The 22,005-nt window shown below is 37.2% G+C and overlaps 1 protein-coding gene across 7 annotated transcripts in view; it reads right to left on the bottom strand.

Moving 5' to 3' along the window:
• Nucleotides 1–2,308: 2,308 nt before the first annotated feature.
• Nucleotides 2,309–22,005, bottom strand: part of DMXL2 (Dmx like 2) — a 172,827-nt gene continuing 153,130 nt past the window's right edge. For 5 of the 7 annotated variants that reach the window (XM_004010612.6, XM_042252462.2, XM_060417975.1 and 2 more), the window contains 15 exons: nt 19,062–19,192; nt 18,509–18,594; nt 17,908–18,109; nt 16,776–16,893; nt 13,265–13,327; nt 12,386–12,472; nt 12,181–12,302; nt 10,867–11,005; nt 10,137–10,197; nt 9,875–10,002; nt 8,152–8,229; nt 6,787–6,878; nt 6,073–6,125; nt 4,440–4,657; nt 2,309–3,763 (listed from right to left, as the gene is read on the bottom strand). In XM_004010612.6, the coding sequence (XP_004010661.1) occupies nt 3,554–3,763; nt 4,440–4,657; nt 6,073–6,125; nt 6,787–6,878; nt 8,152–8,229; nt 9,875–10,002; nt 10,137–10,197; nt 10,867–11,005; nt 12,181–12,302; nt 12,386–12,472; nt 13,265–13,327; nt 16,776–16,893; nt 17,908–18,109; nt 18,509–18,594; nt 19,062–19,192 (1,788 nt within the window). In that variant the 3' untranslated portion in view covers nt 2,309–3,553. The remainder of the gene's footprint in view (nt 3,764–4,439; nt 4,658–6,072; nt 6,126–6,786; nt 6,879–8,151; nt 8,230–9,874; nt 10,003–10,136; nt 10,198–10,866; nt 11,006–12,180; nt 12,303–12,385; nt 12,473–13,264; nt 13,328–16,775; nt 16,894–17,907; nt 18,110–18,508; nt 18,595–19,061; nt 19,193–22,005) is intronic. The other 2 variants (XM_004010611.6, XM_042252463.2) reach the window with 1 other exon arrangement.

Below are 22,005 nucleotides of genomic sequence, written 5' to 3'. Positions count from 1 at the left end.
CCATATAGGCCATTAGAGTACTGAGTAGACTTCTCTGTACTGTACAGTTGGTCCTTATGTTTTCAGTCGTGTCCGACTCCATGCAACCCCACAGATGGCAGCCCACCAGGCTCCCCCATCCTTGGGATTCTCCAGGCAAGAACACTGGAGTGGGTTGCCACTTCCTTCTCCAATGCATGAAAGTGACAGTGAAGTCACCCCGTCGTGTCCGACTCTCAGCGACCCCATGGACTACAGCCCACCAGGCTCCTCCATCCGTGGGATTTTCTAGGCAAGAGCACTGGAGTGGGGGCCACTGTCTTCTCCAATATTTTATATATAGTATTGTGTCCACGTCAATCCCAGTCTTTCACTTTATCCCTACCTTCCCTTACCCCACTGGTAACCGTAAGTTTGTTTACTGCATCTGTAACTCTACTTCTGTTGTGTTAAATAAGTTCATTTGCATCCTTTTTTAGACTCCTCAAGAAAACAGTATCATATGCTATTTATCTTTCTTTCTCTGACTTCATTCTGTATAACAATCTCTTGGTCCATCCATGTTGCTGCAAATGCATTTTGGTGTTTTTTTTTATGGCTGCATAATATTCTGGGTGTGTGTGTGTGTGTGTGTGTGTGTATATGTATATATATACACACCACATCTTCTTTATCCATCTTTTGATGAACATTTAGGTTGCCTCCATGTTCTGGCTGTTGTGAAACAGTGCTGCAATGCACATTGGGATGCATGTACCTTTTTGAGTTATAGTCTTCTCTGGATATATGCCCAGGAGTAGTATCACTTTACACAGATCAGAATGGCCATCATCAAAAATCTACAAACAATAAGAGCTGGAGAGGGTGTGGAGAAATGGGAACCCTCCTACACTGTTGGGCTGGAATGTAAATTCCAGTAGCCATTATGGAAAACAATATGGACGTTCCTCAAAAAAAAAAACTAAAACTAGATTTAGCATATATGATCCTGAAATCCCACTCCTGGGCATATATCCAGAAAAGATGAAAACTCTGATTTGAAAATACAAGCACCCAGTGTTCATTGCAGCACTGTTTACAACAGATGAATGAATAAAGAAAATATGGTATACATATACAATGGGATACTATGCAGCCATTGAAAAGAATGAAATACTGCCATTTGCAGTAATATGGATAGACCTTCAGATTTTCATACTAAGTAAACGTCAGAGAAAGACAAATGATATCATTTATATGTGGAATCTAAAAAATAATACAAATGAACTTATTTACAAAACAAACAGACTTCCAGACATAGAAAACAAACTTACGGTTACCAAAGGGGATAGAAAGGTGGTACGGGGGATAAATCAGGAGGATGGGATTAACAGATACACACCACTATATATAAAATAGATAAACAAGGATTTACTGTATAGCACAGAGAACTGCATTCAATATAATGGAAAAGAACTGGAAAAATACATATAACTGAATCACTTTTTTAAAATTTAAATTTATTTATTTTAATTGGAGGCTAATTACTTTACAATATTGTATTGATTTTGCCATACATCAACTGCACACCTAACACAGTATTGTACATCTTCTACAATTTTGAAAAATTCTATTACCTTAGAGATTGACCAAATCACCAGGTACTATTTTAGTATCATACATACAGTGACGGAGAGAATGCAACATAGAGAAGTTACTGTATGCAGAACTGTGGTTAAGTGTATATGGATGCATGCTCAGTCATGTCCAACTCTTTTGTCACCCCATGAACTGCCACCCGCCAAACTCCTTTGTCCCTAGGATTTTCCAGGCAAGAATACTGGAGCGGGTTGCCATTTCCTCCTCCAGGGGATCCTCCTGACCCAAGGATCACACACTTGTCTCCTGCGTTGCAGGCGGATTCTTTACCTGCTTAGCCACTGGGGAAAGCCCCGGTAAGTGTATGTGTATACCTACAATTTTTGTCGCATTTGTGTTCCTACATATTTAGGCATCCTCCCTTTTCTTCACCTCCACATGAGCACCATCCCCAGCTTAGCTCCTTCACCAGTGTGGACACCAAAATGCACTCTAACTTCAATCAACAAGAAGATAAAGTAATGTTAGTTCTTACCCTACTGAATCCCAAAATTGCGTGCCTTCTGTCTGGTCACCTCTATATCCCATTTCCTAAAATGGCTTCTCATATAGAAGGCACTCGTAAATATTTGTAAATGAATGAACTGCCCAATATCTTAAGAATTTTCCAATAGTTAAGCAAAGTTTTATTAAAGTTAAAATGATCTCAACTGTTATAAATATTATCAAAGAATGCCACACCAAACTGAGATAAAACTCTTAACAAATAACATTTATTTTTCTTTTACATATGTATTTCACAGCCTAAATACCACACTGCCTTCAGAGAAAGGTGCTTTGATGCCATTATATGTTACTATTTACTGCACAGGCATTAAACATTCTCATTAACATGATGAGACAATTTGCTGGTAAACATTTAAACACACAGACACTGGTTTCAATATTTCAAGAACATATGTTTGGTCATAACCAAGAAGTACATCAAAATATGACAACATTGGCTAATATTTTTCAAGCAAATAATATTTAACTCTGCATAGTTTATACAATAGGCTGTGATAATAAATAATATCACCAATCTCATCAACTATTGGCCACAAAAAGCCTAACATTCATTTTAATTATGATATGAAATGCTCTACTGGTGTAGTTTCAACATAGCCTTCAAATGTTGTGGGTGTTTAACCTTGAAGAGTGAAAAGAAAAAGTACTAAACTGGACTAAAAAAAGAAGTATTAACTTGGTATGATTTGGTTAACTACAAATATGTCATGTCCAACTATTACATTCCTAACATGAAGGCAAATATTTAAATAGAAAAACTAGCAGTCCAAAAAACGTGAATGTGCAAACTGTGAGGAAAACATTGCATTTAAATTTGCACTCATTTGCAAATTACAGTACTAGCTCAGTATAAACACTAACAGGAAAAATATTCAGCAGGAAAGAATGGGAACAACCTCTCACAGCAGAGAACTAGTCACTGAACATGGCTCCAAAGCTTAGAGTGTTTCTGGTGACCTGGAGCTTCAAACTCCTTATGACTGTTCTTCATTCAACAAAGGAGACTGCAGGCATGCTACAATCAGTGGTAAGAATAGGAAGAAAAACCTGAAACAGCAACATTTTCTTCCTAGATTTGGTGCAAACGTCTTCTCATTATTATAACTTAGTTACAGGCTAACTTCTAACCTTGATTGTTTTCTGAGTCAGGTTTGCTAAATGCTGTGAAGAATAGCTACCTTCATACAATACTAGGTTTTTGCTTTATTTAAATATTGTCAGCATGATAAAAGGTTACATGCACAGTCATTCTACCAGCCCACATAGGCACAACTCGGCCTAACACTCACCTTCGATCAGATTCTACACAGAGATTCTCTGTATTGTTTTCAGTGGGTAAACAACTGCTTGGAAAGCAGAAATGCCTAATAATTTCTGCAGGGTGTTTTTAACTGAAGTGTTTATAAAAATAAAGCCCCAACCTTTAAGCCTACAGAATGTCAAGAATTCTATGAGGGATGTTAAAAGCACTGGGCAAAACCCTGGTTTTCAATGTCCCGTCTGCCCCACAGGAGAAGATCCGGTTGCCCTGGGTGATGTTGATCTGCATGACTCCAGCCCCCAGGTTCCTGAATATGGACTGTTTAGCGTGTTCATTTTTAAATGAATGAATTAGGCCATGGCCTGTCAATCTCCAAACCTAGTTTAGAGGAAAACGTGAAAACAAAAAGTGTAAGTCTTTTCAGAAAGAGATGAGAAACTTTCAAAAACATGGCCTTCACTTACGTTCTCCCAACCCAAATGACCTCTTTAAAGCCCAAACTTCCCCCTCAACTACCTCCTTCCCAACAGCTTATTTAATAGAAACACCACTCAACAGGGCTCATTTACTATCCTTACAGTTCCCTGTACCTTCTTTCAAATTCCTTTTTTTCACATCCTCTTATTTCATATTAACCATATATAACCCCATCTCTAGTTCAATTAAATACATTCCTAACATACTAAGCTTTGGCCCTGGGGCAGTATAAAAGAACAGTACTGCCTCACTTATCTGGAAACCTCAACTGTGCAAAACAGAGTCAGGGACTGGAGACAGAAATGGGGAGAGGGGAGGAGGTCCCCAGAAACTCCATGCGTTAATTAAACACATAGAGTTCCTTAAAGCTTTTTAATGACCTGAGAGTATACTGAGTTCATCTGGTTTTCTAGGTCCTAACAAGAACCACACAGAAGGAAGGAGGAAAGGAAGCAAGAGACAGACAGTGTTCACACAAAGAGGGTGGTGAGTTTTTTTGCTGTGGTTCCCCTTCCCAATCAGCCTTGATAGAAGATAAACATAAAAGCACATTTGCACATCTCTCATACCCACTCACCTTGATGTTACCTTCTGCTGAACCTGTAGTAAAATACTCCTCACAGGGGTCGAGAGCCAGTGCCTTAATAGCAGAGTCATGCGCCTGGAATGTGTGCATTAGCTGTCTCTGCCTGATGTCAAAAATGCAGATGTATCCTTTCCTGCCTCCAGATATGAGGAGTTGCTGTTTTGGTGCATACTGAAGCACCGTGGCACCATGATCGTGGCATGTGAAACCTGAAGAGAAACATCAAGAGCCTTTCCCAAACCATGTCTACTTTGGCACTGCTGGTAATTTTTAAATACAGATTTCAGTAATACAGAAATTACTGCCACAGTTTCCCTTCTAAATTTCTATAATCATGATCAAAGTAAAAAGACTGCAAGCACTGACAGGAAAAAACTTCTTATTCATAACCTCAGTACGAAAACACACATACACACAGGAAGTCTAAGCTCTAACTAAGCTATACTGTCTCCTAAGAATGCAGAAGCCAAAATACAGAGGAGAACAAGCTTCTCAGTGATACTCGATGTCTTTACTAATACCCACCAATGACAAGTATTCACCCTTTCACAGTCCCTCTCCATATATAAAGCCTCATCAAAAACTAGAGCGCAGGGAACCATATTTAATATCCTGTGATAAACCATAATGGAAAAGAATGTAGGTACAACTGAATCTCTTTGCTATATAGCAGAAATTAACATTGTAAATCAACTATTCTTCTTAACGAAGTAATTAAAACTACACTAGTGTGAAAACGCCCAGCTACAAATTAAGAAGCTATCCTTCCTGGGACTCTCTGCATTCTAATATGATTAAAGCCTTAATTTAAAAGACGTTAATAATTATTCACTAAAAAAAGAATTTTTCAATCAAAATTGAAAATTACATCTCTCAAATAATACATCTTCATCTTAAACCTTTTTTTTTTTAAGTCCACCTAGCTTTGTTTAACTCAAAACTTACTAGAGCTTTGAGCATTTTTGGTGGCGTTGTGTGGAAAACTGATCTTTTGGATGGCAATCTGGAAACATGTCACAAAAGGAATAATGTTCAATTGGCATTGTTCATACTTCTAATTCATCATAAGGTTAACTTTCATTTTACGGTTAGGTTTAATTCTTTAAAATATGATCTCATTTCTGTTGAGCTCAATAAATACTTTGCCACTAAATCCTTCAACAGCCTTGACTCTGCGACCATATGGACTAAAGCCCCTCTGTCCCTCAGGCCCCTCTGTCCGTGGGATTCCACAGGCAAGAAAACGGGAGTGGATTGCCATGACCTCCTTCAGGGGATCTTCCCAACCCAGGGATCGAACTCTTGTCTCCTGTGACTGCTGCATTGGCAGGTGGGTTCTTTACCACTGGCACCATCTGGGAAGACTTGTTAGTAGCACCACTCCCCATACTATATTTTCTGAAGGGAATACAACACAAAGATTATTCTAGCCTAGCTGGATGTCTGTGACCATACATAGTTACCTCAGCAAGCCAGCCAGCATTCCAGTTAACTTTTAGAATTTTATTCATTCTATATATTTCTCCATTTTTAACCCTTGAACAAACTATACACACTGAACTTACTAGTTAAAACCAGGAAAGCACTCTTTCATAGCATAATGAAAATCGAAGAGTTGACTCACCATGAATGAGGCTGTTTCCGGGTGTTATCAATGTGTCCCAGAGGCATACATTTCTAATAAAAATACATCATAGATAAGTTGTTCTAAGTCATCACTGGGATCAACTATGTCTTTACATCAAATATTTTCACTTATTGAGTCTTATGGTTTTTTGGTTCACTTACATTTATAAAGCAGTGATTCTCAACTAGGATGAGGGTAGAGGTTAGGACTGAGAATATATCTCTTCCAAGAGTCTATCCTTTTCAAACTACAGGGTTCTGTGTCTCACATGGTCCCACCTGACTCGTCCCCATCTCATCTCTTTTCCATTATTACTCCAGGGAAAATGAGACATTATTTCCTGAGTAGAAGAGACACTTCTCTATCCCTGGGCATCAACACCACAGGGAAATGAGAGGTATCGTTCATGGGCACATGCTGCCAATGAAAACAATCGAAGGCAAAGAAAATGTTGAGAATGCTACAGAGTCTCAAAAATCTGCCAGTATTTAATACCAGTTAAAAAGAATTCCACATACTTATTAGTAGATTACATTGGGAGTAATTTTGGCCTGTTTCTGATAAGGAAAACTGCTCAAAAGAATTTGTAACAAAGTTTTTGTATTTCTGAGGTTGAAAAACCTGACTAAATATAGAAATCCATACTTTCTAGCAAGAGTGCCTTTCTGCCTACAATAGGCTTATTCCTGGTTTGCATCTTTGTCAACCCACCTGTTGTCATTGGAGTGTCCAGATGTGGCAACTAGACTTGAAGAGGTAACAAATGCAAAGTCACTTGTGGCTTTACTGTGGCACTGCCAGCTCTGTGGGGACGAAGTGCAGCTGCTGTTATGTCAGAACCCAGTAAGATGTGGTAAACACACACACACACACCTCTGCTAATAATTTACTACATGCAAAAGCTGGAGACAGTTTTTAAAATCTAGAATAAAGAGTAAATGATAGGATTTGCTGTCATCTGCACATTATTTGGCTAATATCAAACAAGCTAGTAAAAACAACCAACTTTTTTTAAGATTATGTAACAAAGGGATAGAACAAGTACATGAATTTAAGCAAGCAATTTAATTAAGGGCCCAGGCAATTTTAGTGCTTATCTCAAATACATTTAATAAGCTTTAATAATATTAAATCAAAACAAACAGCCACCACCCAAAGAGGAACAACTCCTATATGCCCATCTAGTCTTAGACCTGAAGGACTCAAGTCAAACTATAACCTTAATACCACCTCTGTGGGCCCTGCCTTTACTCCAGGTAAACAGCAATAATAAAAAAACAAAGTAAAAGTGGTCCTGCAAAATAATGCACAGGTTTAAGGTTGCCCAAGACTGCCTGAAGATGTTCCAGAGCTGTAGCAAACCACTTACGGAGACAGACATGACTCTCCTTTTTGGATCAGGTGTGGAAGAACAGAAACTTGGAGGTGAGGAGTCAGGAAAAGGAGCAGGGTATTTAAAATAAAACAGACATTTTTCCCTTTGGAATTATTTTGGTATATTACAGAAACGACAAAGACCAGAGGGTAGATTGAAGGTCACTTCCACTTCTATAAGGATTTTATGACACAGTCTATATGTATTAATTTAAGAGAATCATCTCCAGACATGCTCAGCTGCATCATCAAATGACTGAAACAGGATTTGGATTAATGGATGAAGTCGCCTATGGGGATTGGTTATTTTAAAATCTAGTAATATTCTGGAGCAAACTGGCATGCATGGAACTGTCTGGTTCTTATTACAGTACCTAAAATGAATCACTATAAAATTCTATCATTAGGAAGTTACAGATTTCAAAATGGATGAAAGTATAATAAAAATGTATCTTAAATAGTACTACACACAGGGAAGGCCCCTAAAAATTTTCAAATACAATGATCATCCTTGAGGCTGTGCAAACCACAGTTTTGGTTATTCTGATCTAGAAGGAGGGCAATGATGGGTGCTGGGCTACGGTTCCTGGCAGAGTGGTCCCTTTCCCAAAAGATCTACCAGTGGGATTTGCTGTCTGAAACAAACACTTCACAAACAAGGCAGCCTCTGCATGTACCCTGGGAATACTGAGTGATACTTACCATGTAAGGTTTAGGATTTGACGCAGTTTGGTTTACTTGCCAGATACTCAGAAAACCCTCTCCATCTGCAACACCACACTGTAAGAATAGTGTGAATATTAAACACAGCTTCTGAGTAGCTATGTCAAAGTTAAAATCACTTATCAAGAGGAGAGTCACTCAGTCCCACTTTACCAACATCCTGCCTGTACGTATGTTCCTGCTGCTGTAGTTCTCAGTCCAGTCTCTCAGTCGTGTCCGACTCTAGATTGCAACCCTGTGAATTGCAGCACGCCAGGCCTCCCTGTCCATCATCAACTCCCGGAGTTTACCCAAACTCATGTCCATCGAGTCAGTGATGGCATCCAGCCATCTCATCCTCTGTCATCCCCTTCTCCTCCTGCCCTCAATCTTTCCCAGCTCAGGGTCTTTTCCAATGAGTCAGTTCTTCACATCAGGTGGCCAAAGTATTGGAGTTTCAGCTTCAGCATCAGTTCTTCCAATGAATATTCAGGACTCATTTCCTTTAGGATGGACTGGTTGAATCTCCTTGCAGTCCAAGGGACTCTCAAGAGTTTTCTCCAACACCACAGTTCAAAAGCATCAATTCTTCAGCGCTCAGCTTTCTTCACAGTCCAACTCTCACATCCACACATAACCACTGGAAAAACCATAGCCTTGACTAGACGGACCTTTGTTGGCAAAGTAATGTCTCTGCTTTTTAATATGCTGTCTAGGTTGGTCTCAGGAAACCCCAAGTACTGCAGATATCCTGCCACCTTTTAAAGGCTTTTCCATGCCTATTTCACTGCTTTATTCCAAATTTCTGTAGTATAATTTAGGGGGGAAAAAAAAACCTGGTTTCTCTCAGGTGCCTAACTTCACACAGGGGCACCATCAATACATGCAACAAAAACAGAATTCTTTACAATCACAGAATATTTAGTGTATCTGTAAGTGGATAATTAGTTGATCCACACAAAAGTCTGTGGATTTATGCTCTTATTGAGAGCCAAAGGGCTATATAAACAAACACCAAACTGCCTCAGTTCAGTTGTTCACTGTATCCACCCTCTGTGACTCCATGGACAGGCTTCCCTGTCCATCACCAACTTCCAGACCTTGCTCAAGCTCATGTCTATCGAGTCAGTGATGCCATCCAACCATCTCATCCTCTGTCATCCCCTTCTTCTCCTACCTTCAATACTTCCCACCATCAGGGTCTTTTCAAATGAGTCAGTTCTTTGCATCAGGTGGCCAAAGTATTGGAGTTTCAGCATCAGTCCTTCCAATGAATATTCAGGACTGATTTCCTTTAGCATGGACTGGCTGGATTTCTTTGCAGTCCAAGAGACACTAAAGAGTCTTCTCCAACACCACAGTTTAAAAGCATCAATTCTTTGGCGCTCAGCTTTCTTTATAGTCCAACTCTCACATCTATCTATGACTACTGGAAAAACCATAGCTTTGACTAGACAGACGTTTGTCAGCAAAGTGAAGTCTCTGCTTTTTAATATGCTGTGCAGGTTGGTCACAGCTTTTCTTCCAAGGAGCAAGTGTCTTTTACTTTCATGGCTGCTGCCAACATCTGAAGTGATTTTGGAGCCCCCCAAAACTACACTGCCTGCTAAGCTTAAATTTATAGTGACTGAATTTGTTTTTAGATGTAGCTTTATTAGCCATTTATTCATAAATACCCACACTTATTTTCCGATGAATTTAGTAGTAACCCCCTAGAACTAACCTTGTTGCCCTGTGAATTAAAATATAATCTGGTGACTCTTGCATTGCCGGCTTGGCGGAAACAGACAAGCTGCTGAGGTCGTGTCCACTCAAACATTCGTACACTGCCATCCTGAGCACCTGTAAGATCTGAGACACAAGAGGAAAAGCAAAAACTTAAGACATAAAGCTACAGAAAGGGTTCCATTGCTTCCAATTCTATAAGCCAGCTTCAGAATGGTAGAAGCCACTCACAGTTCTTTGTTGATGAATAAAACACTTACAGTACTGATGGACTGGGTGTGACGTCATTCTTTTAACATTATGGAGATTTCTTTTCATAAGCTTTAAAAGAAGATGAAAATGAATTTATATTGTGGCATCACAGAAGAGATAAGGAAGGATATGCTTCAGGCCACATCTAATTCTATAATTTAACATTTATTCTCTCACACTGGATTATTACTAAAATAAACCCTGCTGTGGATTTTCTGACCCCCTAAATACATGACACTTGTCTGAACAGGCTGGGGAAGCACAGTCACTTGATGGCTTGGCCCTGGTCTGTGTGGACTGTGAGGACACCGAGCGGCTTCATCTATGGATCAAGGGAACTCTCCTCCAAGTGCCCGTCCCTGAGGACAATCAGAACTATCTCCAGATTCTTCAGAGCAGAACATGAGAATGGGACCCCTTGACTACCATGATTAACAATAATGTTATTGGTGCACTTTTCAAACACAGAGTAGACACGAATTCCTTTCTGTCTCTGTTTACCACCATGTGCCTCTCAGTTTGCTCATTTATAAAATGCAAATCACCTAGGTTGTTATGAGAAAAAAAAAAAGCATGCACCTGAGACAAACTCATAGCATGCTAGCTATCGTCACTGTGGTGTACTAACTACTGGTCAGGGCTCAGATCTGCAGCCCACCATTCCTATTTCAAAGTCACTTAAACCTATTTTTGAGTGAGTCCATATCCAGAAACCATACCTAATAGTAAATGACATACCACACTAGCTCCAGTGCTAGTCTGTCCACTGCCCAGCCATGGCAGAGATGAAGATGGATGCACCTGACTTGCTGAATAGGATGTTGCAGTGGGTTGATAAAGAGTTGTAGTGGAACCACGGTAATCAATATCATCTGAACTGTGGAAAACATTCATGTGTTACTGTGAAAGTTCCATTTTTCAACACAAATTCCAATTACAGACCTTTTTATCTACCCAAAGGACAGTCTCTATTTTTAAAAAATAAAATGAATAAATATCCATGAGGAAAACTTAGGTACAAGTCCTAATCATCGCCAGTTTTAGTACTGGTTAACTTTTTGCATTTAGGCAAAATGTAAGTTAAATGTTTGGGGGAATTTTGTTGTTGTACAAATTAGAGCAAATGTTTGTTTTGAAGTATTTAATACAGATTGGCTTTTTATCCTGTATAGAAAAAGATTGTATGTTCTCAAGTACAGATACCCATTTATAAAATTCATACATTTTAAAGAAATCTGAGTTAAAAGTTTTCCTAGAGTGAGGTATTAGTTATCACATTAAAATGTTAATTTTTAATTGTTATATAACACAGTTCCATCTATCCTGAAGTATGACTGCAACTTAGTTATATTCTATACTAACAGGTGAGAACCAGAACAGTGGAAGAGGCTATCCTGGCACCATTCCCAGTATATAAATATAATTTCCAAGAGTCTGGAGAAAAGAAGAGGGAGGGCAAACGTGGAGGAGACACCCCAAAATAGGAAAGTGTTCCTGCACTCTTGGTGCAGTGTCCAGAGTTTTACTGAAAAGTAAGGCTGTCTACATTTTTACCTTTAAAAAAAAAAAAAAGGTATGCTTATAAGGAGAAAAGAAGAAACACTGAAAATTAGTAAATATGACTCAGTCTACTTAATATATTTGTATATTCTGCTTTTTACAGTAATTATCCGAATCAGCTAAATTTATTTACCACTGTGTAAATTTCTGACATTTCTTTGGAGTTAAATGTCAGTAATTAGCATTAGGCTTTGAGGATTTTTCTGACTCAAACCCTAGGAATAGCTCAGGGTCTAATGGAAGAAGTAGGAGTACTTTGTACACTGAAGTAAAGGAGAGCCTTTTATTGGTAGCTAAACCAATTATGTTTGTCTCCTTCTCAAATGAAGGGAGAGAGACACACATAGTTTTCAAGACAATTCAAATCACAAGCATAACCATTTAATAGACTCTTTGAAGAAAGCTATATTTAAAATTGACTACTATACCCCATGCAAAATGTTTTTGGTGTTAAAAATAAATAAATAAATTGACTACATAAGGTAAGCAAACCTTTTGGATTCTCTGTCATATTCTTCTCCAATCCATATGTATGATTGACAGGCCAGTAGAGAAGTAATATCGAGCTCTTGTACATCATGTGTTGAAGCCAAAACAATTTCATTACAGTTTGCCTATAAAGCAAAGGCAGAGTCAATAACTAAGCAATTTCACTAAATCAAAGTACTACATTCTTCATAATGACTGAAGCATTTACCTTATTAATGGAAAACGCCATGATCATATCCGACTCTTTATGAATGATTTTTGCCTTTCCGCCTGGATAGCCCAGATCTGCTTCAACCTACAAGACACATGTCAGCAGTTTTAGTTGTCACAGCACAGCTTTATAAAGATACACGTATATCCCACAAAACTTTAAAGGACAAGAAGAAAATGTAGCAGCAGCAAGAAAGAAGGTACCAGTAATTTTAGTGTGTTGATAATTAAACGTGGAATTAGCTTTGATTCTCTGATGCCTGTAATCACCCCAATTACAAAATTTCCATTTGATTACAGGATACTGAGTAACTGTCACAAAAGATTAGCTAACATAATTTTCATTAGTGTTTATAACAGAAAATGTGTCTCTTGTCTCTTCCCAAAGTGCACAAAGATACAGCAGCAAGAATGTGAGAGAAAAAGACACAGAAAGACAATGGAGTCATGTAAGAAATGAAGTATTTTTAAATAAGGGTGATGAGATAGGAGTAAGAAGTTGGAGAGAAGAACAGTTAGAAAGGAATGAAGGAGATGGATGAGAGGAAAGCGTTATGCTTAGAGTCACAGGTGACAGGAAGGAAACAAGAGGCAGAATCAAGAAGGAGGAAACATAAAACAATCATGCTTTAGAATAGATTTTGAAAAGGGACAGAAGTGAAGATGGGACAGGAAGCAACAAGGAGAAGAACCAACTGCAAGAGAGCTCAAGCCTGACACAGTGGAGCACCTCCTACCCTGTGCCACTGAGGTGTGTGGGAGCAATGAGCACTCTGACTAGTTAGCCAGCTGGGCAGATCATGGTTAGTATCAGAGATGCGGGGTTAGCTCCTTGAACTTTAAAGAATGAGCTAAATTTGAGAGCATGGAACACTACCTTGATGTGGCAATCTTCTGCTACGCAGTTTTGTTTGACCTGCTCCACATGTTCTTCTATAGACTTAAACAACACCACATCGTCACAAATGCAAAACATACGCATGAAACGGAATTGTAAAAAAAAAAAAAAAGAAAATCTTCAAATTGAAATGGACACTCCATCACTTAAAGATGGTAAAAATGATTTTACAAGCACAACATTAAGAATTAAACTGAGTAAAATGTGATATCAGATAAAACACAACACAAAACATGCAAAATTTATGTATCATACATTTAAAAGCAATTTCAAAACAAAAATTCATTAAATTCATTATTTGTATGTCAGTTATATAACTTGGAAGTTCTAACTGTAAACTCAAAAAAACCCAAAATTTTGAAAAATAAAACCTATTTATACAAGCAGATGCATTCTCTACTATATAGATTCCTATCCTTATAGGCGTTTATTTCAAGTAAAAAATGAAAACTTTTCCTAAACACAGATTAAAAGTACTGATATTTATTTCATTCTTACTCAGAAGGAATATATCCATGAAGAGAGATTCAAGGATTAAAATTCACATCAACCATTTACTACACATAATCTTGGATTTTTCTCCTTACAAGTACATGTTTGATGAGCTAAGACTTGGTAAAGAAATCACACAAATAACTTTGCTCCTGGTTGATGACGGAGCCATTAGGGATGCCTACAATCAGAAGTGGTATTTCTGCTCTACTGTGGAAACCTCTGAAGGTTTCATCGCAGCAACATATTCCTCCTAATACCAAAACTTCCTGAGTGCCTGCTTCTCTAGCCAACATGCCCAACACCCCACGCTTTGTGACTGCCCGAGGGCTGCTGCAGCTGACGCTGAAGGAATGGGACATGTGTGCAGAGGGTGACTCAGCAGAAGCCAACTGCTGAAGACCCTATCTACCTTTAATCAAGGGGCTAGGCTTCCCACACGTACCGATTTCACAAAGACTTGTTTTGTAGAGTAGTCTCTAACATACTCAGTGAGTAAACATATCTTCTAGTGATTCTAAAATTTCAGCATTTCTCAGAATTTTATTTTTATTGTGATTTAAAAAAATTAGCCAACATTTTAGCATTCTTAGGATTATTTTGTCAATTTTGGTAATTAATTCACTAGATTTACCAAACATATAGACCACCAATATCCTATTTAATAATCAAAAAAGATAAACCACTCTTATTATATGGGTAGTTTTAATAAATTTTGCATATTTCTGAATTAAATTACCAATTTCATTTTGTCCTAACAGCCTTAACATTGTTTTTATAATGTTTTTTCATAAATGAAAACCATTTTTTCAGCAGATCTGTGCTTTCAACACAGTAGCCACTAACCATATGTGGCTGTTTAAACAAAATTAAAAATTCAGTTCCTCAATCACACTAGCCATATTTCAGCTGCTCAATAACCACATGTGGCTGATGACTACTATACTGTAAAGAACAGATACAAATTTCCATCATCACAGAAAGTTCTACTGGAGAGTACTGAACAAGACACTGGGCTTCGGAGGTGGCACAGTGATAAAGAGCCACTTGCCAATGCAGTAGACACACAAGGTGGGGGTTCGATCCAGGGTGGGGAACATCCCCTGAAGGAGGGAATGGCAACCCACTCCAGTATTCTTGCCTGGGAAATTCCAGGGACAGGGGAGCCTGGTGGGCTATAGTCCATGGAGTCACAGTCAGACACGACTGAGCGACTGAACACGAAGCACGAACAAGATACTGATTTCATTCAACAATTTAAATTCAAAGGTACAAAAGGGTACGTGATAAAAATTCTTCCATGTAAACCCCCAGCCACGTACTTCCCATGCTGGAGCCAACCAACACTTACATAAAGAGCATTTTAAGAAATGTTCCATTTATGTCTGTCCCACATCCCTGTACCTGGAGAGCCTCTTCTGGTAGAAAAACAGAAAAGTACATACAGCTTGGCCTGCTGATTCCAAGAGCATAGAGATGGAGGGACACAGAGAAGTGGAGGTAAGGGGCAGAATCAGGGAGACTTTTGTTAAGAATGAGGGAAACCAGAAAGGAGACAACAGATCCTGAATCTCAAGACAAGTACTGAGGGTCCAATCAACCTTGACCCTGGCTTCCCACAGCACTCTGAGGCTGATGATTCAACAAAACAAAACTGCCAGAAACCTTATGAACAACTAAAGCATACTTTTAAGAAATCAGTCAATAATTTGAAGAACTAACACTCAGAAAATTGATCCTTCAATAAACTGGCTTGAACTGGCTTTCTGTGAATAACAGAGCTCTAATTAAGCAGTATCTTTTATCTTAAATCTATTTCTTAGACTTTCTATATCTTACTTTATGGGATTTGGACTCAGTATCACTATCGAAAATGCAGTAAACAACAGATTAAATGAGAGGAAATGAATTTAGCTCTGGGGTTCCCTCAACAAAACCCTACATCAATAATTTCCATACCATTGGGGTCTTTTGTTATCAAAAAAGCTTATAAGACACAAAAGAATCCCTATACTTCATTCCTCCAGTTCCTCACTTAAGTACATAATTTTTAAATCCACAGAAAAAATAAATGACTGTTGACCAGAACTGACCACAATGGCCATCCAAGTGAGTGAATGATTAGTGAAAAGAATGAGTTTGGTTCTGATGCCATAGGCATGGGGAACATTTGAGAGGCAATTCTATTTTCTGCCTTGGGAAACTAAACCACATGGTTAGTTTCCCTCTTGGTGTGAAATATAATTCATTTTTCTTTTCTCACTGTTTTTGCCAAATCTTTAATCACATCTTACACTCAGAACACTCTTCAAATTGCTCATTAGCTCATTAAATAACCAAATGGACTGAAATGCTTATATAAACCGTCTGCGTACCCCTCATTTTATAACGAGATCGTTTTAAGGTCGAAAGCACCACTCTCTCAAATTCATGATTCTTCTTGAACCCTGTATGGCATTACATTACTAACTTATATTTAGCTTAAAAATCACCATGCAATGTAGAATCTCTGCCTCACTTTTTAAAAGTAATTTCCTTCATCTCACATTTGGTATTTCTGTAGTTTAATCTCTCTCACAAAATTATCTTGAGTTTGTTGCTTCTACAGTTTATCCTGTTCATTTCTAAATGCTAAGTAAATAAAGGGTTATGCTGTATTTTCAATTAAATGATATTTGGAGAATCATAGAGTATACTCATTTATATATTAAATTCCCTAAGCCATCCCTCACAATGTTTGTTACATGTAAAATCCCAATGGCAAATATTAGAAAGGACTTATCAACTTTCATTTAATTATACAGGATTTATCCAAGGACCTATGTTGTTTCATTGTTATGAAATAAAAATTATCTGAAGTTTGGTACAATGTTACCTATGATGTATGAAAGATAATGAGTTAAACCAAAAGTAAATTTCAAATAAATCAAGCACTAGAATCATTAGAAATGTTAAAACTAAATGAAAATTATGAGAGATTTTTTTTTCCCCATAATACCTCACTCTGCTTTCTTTTCTTAGTGAAAATATATCTCATGAATGTCTCTTGAAGTACTTCTTGTTTAACAAGGAAATGCCAAAGTCGTTTGACTGGAAGTGCAGAAGAATCCCGGGATCTAGTTAAAAATAAAAAAAACAAAAACAATGTATCACACTATTTTAGTATATAGAAAATGTTTCATTATTTGCAGATAATTTTTTTAAACCTTCATTATTGCAAAGAAAATATAGCATTAAGCTCAACAAAATTTAATGTTTCACTTTGAATTTTTAGTTCTATAAACTGTTCCTTCATCTGGCAATTAATTCTCTAATTGATGATTCTCCAAATGGACAAGCTGAGCTGAGAGTCAAATGAATCTCTTTTTATTCTCTTTTCAAATTATCCTTTAGGTTGGATCTGATGGTTATAGCATATCACCAATGAATATAAAGTCCCACATTTAATTTTTAATAGCCTAACAAACTAAAAAGCCTTGCTCTTTCAAGTTTATGAGCAATACTCTACATCATGGCCAGCTGCCTCAAAAACAGGATGCTGCTTATCAAAAGGGGCTTCCCAGGTAGCATTAGCGATAAAGAACCCATCTACCAAAAGACAAGAAATAAGAGGTTTGATCCCTGAAGGAAGGGATGGCAACCCATTCCAGTATTCTTGCCTGCAAAATCCCATGGACAAGGATCCTGGTGGGATATAGTCCATGGGCCAGTAAAGAGTCAGACATGACTAAAGTGACTTAAGCACATAGCACACAGATGAACAGACAGAAGATCAAAACATGAATAAAAAAACCTTACTGTGTTTAGCATTAAATTACAGACAAAAGGTCAGTAGCATCTTATGTGCATATGTAGACTGTTATCCCAAAGCATTTAAGACTTCCTAAAATGATGACAAAAATAAAGGTTTCTTCCTGATTATAAAATTGTCTATTGAAGTATACGTAATAGAGGAAAAATAATTTTCTATCCAGAATTCAGATATTTTCTTTGGCATATACTGCTAGAAACAGGATTGCAAATTCAAGGTCATGCATGGTTTAAAGGCTACTGGCATAATATTGTGCCAAACTGTCTTCCAGAAAGGTTAAGCCAAGCTACCCTTATTAGCATTATAAGAGAATTCTTACTTGAATGGAGTATTTTCAGGTTCTAGCATTGCTTTATTTCGAAGACTAGCTGGTCCAGCTCCAACTGAAAGGTCAGTTGGATATGTGTTGATATAGTTGGGGGGAGGACCTTCAAAATGATCCATTTTCTCTTGTAAGATCTGCTCCCAATTCTCCAAGTTTTTAATCACAGCAATACCTAATGGTGATGTTACAGGCAACTCTAAAATGTAATAGGATATATTTTACTTTGATTAAAGATGTTGACCATCCCCACATATTTACAAAATCCAAATTGTTAGAGCCAAAACATCTGAAAATAGAAATAAATCTGAAAATGTTAATCTAACATCATTTGGATTATTAATGCTTTGAACAAAAGACCAGCCTTCTAATATGAGCTGAGAAAATGTTCCGCTTCTACAGGCTGGTTTCCTGCCTTTTCTTCCAACCTTCCAAGTAGTCAGTAATTCTTGCCATGTGAACTAAAAACCACACACTGGAACCTAAGATAAACAAGACACCTCATAACATCTCCAATGCAGTTTTTTTTTTTTCAGTTCTTTTATATGGATAAGAAACTTGGTAATTATTAGCATTAATTTTCAAATTCCAAACTTACCAGAAAATTCCAATCCAGCAATGGGAAAGAAATTCCTGACATTGTGAAGTGCAAGCTTAACCATTGTCAAATGTAGAAGAGCCCAGCTGTTCGAACAGAATAAAAAAAATTCACCTTAACTGAAAACTAAAATCATGAGAACATAGTACTGTGTCAATTGTTTGGCCCAATCTCCCACCCAGAAAATAAGCTGTTTTTTCCTAACCATTTACTATTAAAAAAAAATAGTACTTTTGCAGTACAGTATCTGAAAATAAAAGATATGCAACAATGGAAAGGGTTTTATTACACAGCCATATGGAATCTAACAGCATATCAATAAATTACGTATTTTTTTCTCACTAAAAATTTTTTGCCAGCTATTCTTTGAAACAAGATGTGAAATACTCTACTATCTAGCAATTTACCTCAAAAGTAAAGAATTCCTAACCTGAAAGTATAAGTCAATTTTTGTATAAATCCATGATATAACAGTAATGTTGCTTAAAACCAGTAATATCAGGAATTTTTACAAAAGAAAAGGCAGAAAGAAAAAGAAGAAAGCCTCATTTACCTATAGGAGTTAGGGTCTTGGTGCTCCTGTATCTGTATATCTGAAAAAAAAGCATCATCTTCTTCTTCATCACTATGAATGCTTTCATCAGAATCATATATAACTCCACTATCAGACAAAGGGAGAAATGGCTGCAATAAAATGTGAAGTTATTTTTGAATGTATAATTGGGTTATTTTTATCCTAACTTAATAATGAGCCACTTAATAAAGTGGTGTCAATTAAAATTTTCTTTTGAAAATTATACTAGACCTGGGAAAGTCAAGAAACCAAGTTAAAACTCTCAGATTCAATAACAGCTACATACAACACAAATATTTTTTAAATTAATAGTCTTTTTCCTATATATCAGCAACAACTAGTTCAAAAACTCTGAAGAAAAAAAAGTAATTAAGAAACATAATACCAAAGGAAAACCTTGATGAAAACTGTGAGAGCTACGGTGAAGGAAATTACAAATCCCTTTAAAATCTAAATAAGGAGACTGAAGCATTAAAAATAATGATTCTTTAATTTATGTGTTTTAGGTAATTGCAATAAAAATTTCCACAGGGATTTCTTTCCCTTTTTTGAAACTTGATAATGACTGTAAAGTACACAGGGAAGAAAAAAATAGGTAAGATTAGCTGAGAAATCTGTCTAAAGTGAAAGATAAGGTTTCTTAGTGAATATTAAAATCAGTAATTAAAACAAGTACAGTCTAGCAATTGATCCATGGGAAAATATAGTCCAAGAAGAGTATATAAATAAGAAATTAATCGTATGACACAGGTAACATCTTAAGTTGTTGGGAGGGAAGGAAAGACAACTACTTGTAAGGGTGGGAAGAGAGGATAAGGAGGGCACTAAAGTCTGATTCTCACTTCACTCTAGATGAACAGGAGAGTTAAAAGTTAAAAAGAATGAGGAGGAGGAGGGAACAAAGGAAGAGGAGAAGATAACAAAAGCAAACATTTATTAGTGGGAAGAACTTTGTTTAAAAACAATGTAACATTATTTTATAAAAGTATGAATAGACATGACTAAATAAACTTCTTAAAACTTCTGTATGTTAAAAACACAAACAATTAAAAAGCAAATAAACTGGGAAAAGTATCACAAGTAAGATAAATTGCTAATATCCTTAATAAATAGTTCATTCAAAGTAAGAAAAATATTACAGTTCTAATAGATAATTTAGTTAAGAACATGAAAAGTCAGTTCCTCAAAGTAGAAAACCTAATGGCTGTAGATTCATTAACATTTTTATATCACTATAACAAGAAATAAAAATTTAACCAAATTGACAAAAATGAAAAAGGAATACTTAATGACAGTAAAGTCATATGTGTGCTCACTATTCTCAGAGTATAAATCAGTAATCTGGAGATATATATCAAAAGCCTTTGACCCAGTACTTCTTAATTACATAATCAGAATGTGAATAGGCTTTTCAAAACAGATTATTAATCTCAGCATTATTTATAAAAATGAAAAAATAAATATAGCAAAAGGCTAATAGGAAAAATGTAAACTATAACATACTCACCAAACTGAATAGTTATTTCATGTGATTCACATTTTGAGATAGATTCTTAATACCTATTTTTTTAATAATTTTTAAAAATTCAACATTTGATCAGCTAAGTCAAAATGTGATCCTTTAAAAGGACACACTGTCTATGCAGCAACAGCTCCAAAGTATTTTTGGGCAGTTTGATACCTTTTATATCTGAAGTAGCCTTACCAGAAAAGAGAAAATCTAAAATTGACAAAGTAGTATTTTTAAGACTTCCAAATGATAAATGATTTTAACAAACAAAATTTGCCTCAAACTAATAAACTTAAAATCTGTAGGGCAAATAAAAATGCCCCCTTCCTTTTGAACCTCCTTCCCACTTGCCACCACATCCCACCCTCTAGGTTATCACAGAGCACCAGTTTGAGCTCCCTGCACCATACAGCAAATACCTACTGGCTATCTATCTTACATATGGTAATATGTTTCAATACTACTCTCTCCATTCATTCTACCCTCTTCTTCATTCACTGCGTCCACAAGCCCATTTTCTATGTCTCCATTGCTGCCCTGCAAATAGGTTCAGCAGTAACATCTTTCTAGATTCCATATACACGCATTAATACAAGATATTTTTCTCTTTCTGACCTACTTCACACTGTAAGATAGGCTCCAGGTCCATCCACCTCACTAGAATTGACTTGTATGTGTTCCTTTTTATGACTAAGTAATACTCCATTGTATTCATGTACCACAACTTTATCCATTCATCTGTCGATGGATACCTAGGCTGCTTCCATGTCCTGGCTATCATAAGTAGTGCTGCAGTGAACACTGGGGTACATGTATCTTTTTCAATTATGGTTTGCTCAGGGTATTTGCAGAGAAGGCAATGGCACCCCACTCCAATTCTCTTGCCTGGAAAATCTCAAGGATAGAGGAGCCTGGTAGGCTGCAGTCCATGGGGTCGCTAAGAGTCGGACATGACTGAGTGACTTCACTTTCACTTTTCACTTTCATGCATCGGAGAAGGAAACGGCAACCCACTCCAGTGTTCTTGCCTGGAGAATCCCAGGGACGGGGGAGCCTGGTGGGCTGTCGTCTATGGGGTCACACAGAGTCAGACAAAGACTGAAGTGGCTTAGCAGCAACAGCAGCAGCAGCAGCAGCAGCAGGGTATATGCCCAGTAGTGGAACTGTTGGGTCATATGGTAGTTTTATTCCTATTTTTTTAAGGGATACTGTTTCTCTATAGTGGCTGTACCAACTGACATTCCCACTAAGAGTGTAGGAGGGTCCCCTTTTCTCCATACCCTCTCCAGTGCTCATTGTCTGTAGGCTTTTTGATGATAGCCATTCAGACTGGTGTGAGATGATACATCATTGGAGTTTTGATTTGCATTATAAAATTTCCAGCAGATCCTTGCTTCAAGCCCTTGACATTTG

The sequence above is a fragment of the Ovis aries genome, chromosome 7, assembly GCF_016772045.2.
Source record: "Ovis aries strain OAR_USU_Benz2616 breed Rambouillet chromosome 7, ARS-UI_Ramb_v3.0, whole genome shotgun sequence".
Lineage (NCBI taxonomy): Eukaryota > Metazoa > Chordata > Mammalia > Artiodactyla > Bovidae > Ovis > Ovis aries.
Note: the sequence above shows the minus strand (reverse complement) of the source record. Positions and strands in the feature narration are given on the sequence as shown.